Here is an 8,189-nt window from a genome sequence, read left to right on the forward strand (position 1 = left end):
TTTGTTTATGAGGTAAATGGTTTTTAACTTTTAGGTTTTTCAAGAAACAATTACTTGAGTTTATATGTTTACACATTATATGGGAAAAGGATTTCTAATTTTGTTGGATTTATTTGGGGTAAGTCTTTGTAATATCTACTGCATGAGATCAAATAATCATTTGCATTAAGAATTAAATTACCAACAACCAATGGTTTTTTGTAACAAGAGTTTTTGTTTCAATAATCTTGATATAAGTTGTGTCTTAACATCAACACAATCATCATCCATATTTTCAAAGCCCCAAGAGATTGAAGCATCTACGTCTAATTGTTGGCATTATCACCCAAATCCCTCCCTTCCGTAATACTTATAAGAAGCAAAAAGAACTATAGAATTTGGAAATAACGCAATAATTTGTTATGTTCATGGACACTATGGAGCCCATGAAATGAAATCTCTCTCTCTCATAATTAGCTTACCCAAGTGGTAAGTTGATTACACTACTAGCACTACATCTTGGGATCGAAACCCAATTTTCCCACCTCTCTATTGCTCCATAGATGTCTTTTATTTCACTAGATGCCAGTGGCCACTATGGAATGTAGGGGTTGGACCCATGACCACCTAGTCTCCATTGGGCAACCTTACCAACTAAGCTAGACCCATATGGGCTCTCTCTCTCTCTCTCTCTCTCTCTATTTGGGGAACCTTGAGTTGCCCCAATAACACTAAGCTTTGATTTAGATATTAACTATGTCCATTCAAACTAAATTTAAGTGAAACAACAAATTAGTTGACATAGCTCAACTAATTAAATATCTCATCAAGGTCCTTGCTCATAGACTCTTGATATATAAAATTTAATCAAAATGTTAAAGAGCAATATGAAGAGCTTTTTGTATCACTCTCAAATTAAGTGTTTCTTAAAATGTCCCAAATGGCAAAGTTATGTGTCAAGACAATGGTTAATAACCATAGTAGCCAAAAACATGAAGATCTCGAGACTCACGGTGTTGCAAGAAAATAAGATAATTTGTAGCATAGCCTTAACGTTGAAGGATAGAAAATAGGTCTTTGTGTTGCATCAACTTAAGGTTCCTTAGCCTTGAGGTTGAATAACAACCTATCAAAAGGAAAAAAGGTCATTTATTGTGTTGTCTAAGCCTTAAGATTGAAGGACAACTAGAAAAAAGGTCAATGTTTTGCCTAGCCTTAAGGTTGAAGGACAACTAGAGGGTCATCGAAGTGTGTCCAACATATGCAAGTTATACCCTTATCTAAAGAGTGTTAATGACCAATAAAAGCAAACCTTGGGCTCCACACATACACAATCTCTCTCTTTCTCTCTCTTGGGTTTCACACACACACACACACACAATCTCCCTCCCTCTCTCTCCATGTCTTCACGTATGTTTAGAATTGGTATGCATAGTACATACATCTGGCCTCTCTCCCCCCCTCTTATCTGAAAATGAGGTTTTTTATCACATTGCCTTTCTCAACTTATAACTGAAGTCCCTAAGCCAAACACATTTCTTCTCAACTTGTAAATCAAGGCCTCGAGCCAAAAGCACATTCCTATCATATTTATGCAATGTACACTTTCAATTGCAATGTTCACCAATACAAATCGTGCACAACCACCTCCACATACAGTGTGAAAACGTTTTCATTTTTGGTCACACATGTCATACATATTTGGCCTTGAAGGATCACAATAAAATCTATCTATCTATCTATGTTTGGAATACAAGTGCCTCGTCTCTCTCTCTCTCACACACACACACACACACTCCCCTAATGTGCTTTTTTAAGTACATAGAGACTTGGATCATCATGGTAAATGAACGAGAGAGGGAGGAGATAACTTGGTAAGTGAAAGAATTAATAATATTCTAGCCAAGATGTACAAAATCTTTAGCTTTAGGTAGAAGAGAAATGTTCTTTTGATGGTGCACTCACAAGAGGTTACAAGGGGTATGTGTGTGTGTGTGTGTGTGTGTATGATGATTGATGTAAAAACAAGCAAAACAAAACAATAACACAAAACAAAGAGAAGAAACTTAACTCTTTCTTCTCCTTCTTCTTCCTTTCACTCTAAGAACACCGAGGACTTAGGTTAAGGCATAGGCTTACCTCCATGTCAAACTTCCAGACCCACATTTCCATCATACTTTTGTCCCTAACCATTGTCACATCACATGGTACAATCATGGACCTCCTCCTCCCTCCCTTCATCCACTCGAGGTTCACGCATCCCGAGAAGGCGGACACCCCCCTCGGCATCTTCTCGGCGCAGCACAGGAAGGTGAGCTCCGGCATGGCCGCACTGCTCCCATCATCTAGCATTTGCTTGAACGCGCCATTCATCCACCTCACCCGGCTACCACAATCGCTTATAAAAGAGGGCTCCTTCTCTTCGGCCAGCCTTGCCTCAACTGCCTCCACCGCCTCTACAGGCTCCAGGCCCTCGGGCCCCGTGTGGATATCCGTCACTCTCTCCAGTGTCACGGTTGTTAGTTGCCTCGGCACTTGTATGTACATCATCGGTGGCACGGCCGCATTTGAATTGCAACTCTCCTTGGCACACAAATCGGGAGCGGCCGATGGGCCCACACCCGAGCACAAGCCCGGGGGTTGCACATTCGAAATGGTATCAGGCACCGGGGCCATACTACCCGAGACCTCGCCGAGCCTCAAACAAAGCTCCTTTGTGGACTCCACACCACCGCCATCGTCGTCCACACTACTTATGGATTCCCCTCCGTGATGAATCGTTCCTCCACGGCCGGCCCCGGCCGCGCCCGCCTGATCTTGTATGACTAGCTTCTTCAAGAATCCCCACAAGGTAGCTTGCTTCGTCTTGGCCATACCACTACTACCGATCCGGCCCTCGCTCACAGCCTGTGCCTCCAGCTGCCCGCCTGTACAAACCGGGAGCTCAAAACTTCCCAGCGGAGTCGGGTGCCCGAGTGGGTCAATGTACGGCCCCTTGCTACTGCCCGACGAAGACCTCTGAGACGCTGTCTTTAGGGCTCGGTCGTACGCTTTGTTGTACCATATCGCACGGTGGCATTCTTCGAGGAGCACGACGGGATCAGTGGAGCCACCATAGACCTGGTCCAAATACGACCTGTCGATAACCGTTCCATGAGGTATGGACGCGGGCCGTGTGGAGAAGGAGCAACCTGAGGCAGTGTTAATGAGGAAGGGATTGTTGTAGGAGGAGGAGGATGTGGCGGAGCCGGAGCCGGAGCCGGAGGGAGTGGCCGCTGACACATGGTTATGTCTATTTGTGGAGGTGGGAGCAGGGGCATTACTGGTTTTGTTGGAGTACATGGCGGAATGTACAGGAGATTCCGCCTTGGAGGGCGTGTTGGGAAGAAGGGGAAGGGTTACCAATTCAATCTCAGGTTCTGTTGCCGAGGGAGGAGGAGGAAGAGGAGGCGGGGGCCAGCTTGAGGAAGAATCAACCGGTGGTGGCAACCCCCGCTTCGGCCCCCAATTACTACTACTTGTACTCAATTCTTGCACTCCAGCTGCTCCTCCTCCCCCGCTGCCACCACCGCTTATTACACTTGATCTCGCTTGCATCAAAGACTGCACATCAGCCACAGTCGGGAGACGAGTAATTCCCCTTATCATCTCCGTGAATCCTCCCCCCGACACCCCCCCACCGCTTGTCACAGAAGTAGACTTCAAAGTGGCTCCACAGCTAGAATTCGCAGCTGCCGCCCTCTCCATGAATGCCGCCACATCCTTTTGCAGCATCATGCTACTATTCCTTCCCGAGCCGGAGCCGGAGCCGGAGGCACTGGGACTACTAGTGCTCATTCCTTGCATCAGAGAAGGAGGAGGAGGAGGTGGTGGTGGTGGAGGGGTGCTTTGGAACGTTCGCTTGTATAATTGGGGGCGATGCACGTCGGGAGTTAAGAAGAGGCCTTGTTGATCTGATGGATGAGGGATCGTGGCGAGGCGACCATGGCCATGGCCATAGCCATAGCCATAGCCAGAGCTGGAAGTGGCACCGCCCCAGCAAACCTCTGCCGATGAGTTCCCTCTCTTGACCCTACCACCATCCGACACATCCATCCCAGAATCGGTTTCAGCCAAAGTGCCCCCACCGCTCATCCCATAGTATTGTGTCGAAGATCGGTGAGAAGAAGAAGAAGCATATTGACCTCCTGCCCTGGGGCTAGATCGGCTACCTGTCATCATGAGATCTCGCAATGGAACCACGCCATCCAAGGAGTTCCCCTGGGTGGACAAGGAGCTACTAGTCCCGCCAGGGCCCCCGGATGAGCCACCAGCCGGGAAAGCCCCGACGATCCCGCCTCCTAATTGTACATCAGATTTGGCCGGGGCCATTAATTTGGGCACTTTTGTGGCTGTGGACATGCCACTGTCACCACCGCTGCCACGGCGCTTGCGGAGCCGTTTGCTGCATTTCCCTGCCGAAGATGTGAAGGAGTCGAGCGAAGAGTTTGCTGCATATGTGCCCGAGGAAGGGTCGGTGGTGCCGCCGGCCATGCTTCCTGTGGATGCCGGAGGCAGGAGCGGGGGCGGGACTGGCTTGGGGGCGATCGGACGATACCTAGACATGATAAGGTCGGCCATTGAAGGGTAGTTGCTGTTGTTGTTGTTGCTGCTGCTGCTGTTGTTATTAAACATGGCTGCAAGTGTGAAAAGAGCAGAGATACTATACTATATATAGGTGAGGCCCTGGAGGATTAATTAGCAGAAGCAATCGTCGAATTTCATGAGCCAAAACTAATAGAAACCAGTGATTTTGACTTACCAGGTAGACAAGAGGCAGATGAAGATGGAGCTACGAGATATGAATATAACGTGCTACATCGATTTTAACTTAGATCATGGGTGGGGCGGGGGGTAGATAGAGAGAGAGAGAGAGGGGGGGGGGCGGGGCGGGGAATTCTACCATTAAGTTTCATGCCCAGAGAAACCAATGTTTTGGTTTGGGAGAGACAGAGAGACAGAAGAAGAGGGAGGGAGGGAAGGATCCACAGAGAAAGAAAGGAGAAGAAGATCCGCAGGGAAAGAAAGGAAGAAGAAGGGAGAGAAGAGGAAAAGAAGAAGAGTCCTGCTAGATTTAGCGGCGCCGTTAAAATAGGGGGAGGGGAGGGGGTGCGGTGTGTGTGGTGTGGGTACGAGCGCCAGAGGATTGGCCACCTGTCAGCCCCCCCGCCTAGGCCCAGCCGATAGAAACCCGACACGTCAGCACGCCTAGTGAATCGATGCGGAGCCCTCCCCCACCAACGCGTTCTTGACACGTGCCCCCCCAAAATCTTTTTCCCCTTCCTACTTTTTATTTTTATTTGGTTAAATGTCTTCCCTTCCCAGTTCCTTTGTTTTTTTCTGGTTTTTATCATTTTATTTAGCCATTAGTTTTCTGATATCGATGTTTTTTAATCCGCTGATTGCCGATGAAGTAGCGAGGCTTCTAACTTTAGACGAGAGGCTGTCGTCCTGCCACGTAACATCCACGTGCTGTTCAGCCAATCAGCACCTTCGCCACGTCATCTGATCTTCCTCCCCCTCCAATACAGACAATATAAAGGGAAAAATATTATTATATGTTTTTTTTTCATTTATTTTTGTGGTGATATAGATATTATAGCGATTTATTTATGTTTCAGGTCGCTTTCACAATTTCAATTTGTTGTTCCTCTTTTCTTTCTTTTTCTCGCGTTCAATTCACACACAATCTCCCCTCCCCCCCAATCATATTCTCCTTTGTTGTTGCTTGACCAAAACCCCTTTGAACGCACCCCCAAGTTGCACGTCCAAATCGCCCAACTTGCACCACGATCCGCTCCTGCTCTTGGCCACATCCATGATTTACTCACTCTTCGCCTCTCTCGAAAACCTGAACCGATGGCACGACGGCCTCGACCTCTCTGGTTTCATTCCTTTGGATCTTGCTCACTAAGATCTCATCGTGTTGCCTGTCATTTCTTGTTTTAATGCAATCGCTTTGTTGGTTGAATGGAGGAGATCGTGTGGTGTTCAACAAGACCTCCTCTCCTATCTCCTGTTGCTAGTCCCTTCCCTCTAATGTGTTTATGTGTGTTGAGAAGTTTTGTCGTCCATTGCTGATCCATTGTTGGTTCATCATTCATGTCTCCATTATGGACTACGAGCTTTTTTTTGCCCACTTCACATTGATGAATCAAGTATTCCTATCCATGTGTTGTTTATCAATTATGGAGCTCCAACACTTGAACCCACCCTGAAAGAAGACTCAAGTATTCCTATCCATATGTGGTTATCGACTATGGAGCCCCAACACTCGAACCCACCCTGAAAGAAGTCAAGACGCCCATTACTTTGTTAACAATTTGAGCACATATTTTTCATCTTCCCCTCGACGTGACATTTTTTAAATGCTCATGTCAATGAACAACTGCATGTTTTCCTCGATATTTAATAACCACAACCTTGTTTCCACATAAACAATAACTTCGTAGATTTGCAAAGCAACACATTAAGTTTTCCATGCTAAAGCCATCAACCTTGATGGTGTGGGCGAGTTTTTTTATTGTGTGCATTGTGAGGCTCATTATTCGTGTATAGACTTCTCTAGATCCTTTATTGCCACGTGTTTTAACTATTCCTATATTCTGGACAAGTTGTAGCTATTATTGTTTGCAGTTGTTATGAACTGCTCGATATGCTCAATTGAATAAACCGTAATATGTCCATTGTGTGGTGGACTTGTTTCTTGAGCATATCTATGGTTTGATTGTGACAATTTTCTTTCTTTTTGATGGGTTAAAATTGTTCGTATCTTTAGCTTATCTATTAGCAATAACCAACAAACAACTCACGATATTTCATGACATTGATTATACTTCATGCATGCATTCTTGTTCCTTCCTAGCTCATAAATTAACAAACACAATAAATGCTCTTCGTGCCCAAAATTAAGCAAATTTTCTCAAGGTCATATTGGACTTACCAATCTACCTCCCTTTTTTAATGATTGATTATGAAAATTGCGATAGATCAGGGCTTATATAAGCATTGTTTTTAAGGGCAAACCTTCATATCTCATTTTTCTTCTTTTTATGTGTAGAAACACAATAAATGCTCTTCATGCCCAAATTAACAAATTTTCTCGAGTTTGTATCAGACTCACTAACCTACCTCCCTTTTTAATGATTGATTATGAAAATTGTGATAAATTAGGGTCTATATAAGCTTTGTTTTTAATGGTGAACCTTCATATTTCATTTTTCTTCTTTGAACCATTTATAAAATGCAAAAGAAGATACATAGTGGTTTCGAAAAATGGAGGTGTCAAATGTAGTTATTTAACATGTTTATCCAACTTTCACTCTCATATCTTATAAACTCCTAACTTCAATTGTGCTTAAACATAAGTAATTACAACAATCATGGCTAACTTTATACATAATGTGATTCATAAATGTTGTAGATTTTTGCATCTACATTTTATTGAAAGAAAATATGCAAATTCTAGAATGAACATACCTATTATCCTTGACCTTGCCCTTTGGTGTAAGAACATATCAATCTACAATCAAGAAGACGTGCTCTACTTATCTCGATAAATTCATGATGAAGGATTCCCTCATTTGCAAACATGATACTTTATATAAAGTTGCTTGTCTTCGACATACAATCAATACAAAACACTTTTCTTTCATCATACAAGTCTTTTCATTCACTACATTTGATCAAAGGGAAACATCAAATTGTCAAATTTCAAGAAGCAATACATGACCTTTTTAAAGACTCTTAATTTTCCATTTGTCCTCACTAAGGAGTTCTTAGCATGTTTGGTTCTACTACATTTGTGATATACAACTTGCATTGGGATATTTTAGCAGTTTGGCGTTATTATTTGTAGTGCAACACTTTTTTGATAGTTCTTTTCTTGTTTTCTTATATTAAAAGGCAATGGCGCAAATTAATAGGACATTACATGCTAAAATATGATGCCAAAACATTGCCTTTGATTGGAATTGCGGGCATACATAAACATACACATGTCTTCATAACGGAACATTCCAAAAGTTCACATGTTTTTGGGCTTTCATGGTGAAATGAACATGCTAATGGAATATAACTTGGAAGGCTAAAGCTACGAACCTAAAATGAAACTAAGCAAGGGAAAATGATGTTATGAACCAAACGTTGTTCAATGACTTTCTCAATCCATC

General features: G+C 43.8%; 1 protein-coding gene across 1 annotated transcript; it reads right to left on the reverse strand.

Annotated features, from left to right (window-relative positions):
- Positions 1-1,846: 1,846 nt before the first annotated feature.
- Positions 1,847-4,682, reverse strand: LOC147855359 (uncharacterized). Its single transcript, XM_087330512.1, has one exon. It carries the CDS (start codon positions 4,651-4,653, stop codon positions 2,080-2,082), a length of 2,574 nt encoding a protein of 857 aa, XP_087186638.1. The 5' UTR covers positions 4,654-4,682; the 3' UTR covers positions 1,847-2,079.
- Positions 4,683-8,189: the final 3,507 nt, after the last annotated feature.

Source organism: Azolla caroliniana, unplaced genomic scaffold (assembly GCF_043228905.1).
Source record: "Azolla caroliniana isolate FFs.n. ecotype wild unplaced genomic scaffold, voAzoCaro1.0.p SCAF_14, whole genome shotgun sequence".
NCBI lineage: Eukaryota > Viridiplantae > Streptophyta > Polypodiopsida > Salviniales > Salviniaceae > Azolla > Azolla caroliniana.

Bases quoted from the DNA above. Each gene is read 5' to 3' on its own strand.
- LOC147855359 (XM_087330512.1), bottom strand. From the start codon at position 4,653: ATGTTTAATAACAACAGCAGCAGCAGCAACAACAACAACAGCAACTAC.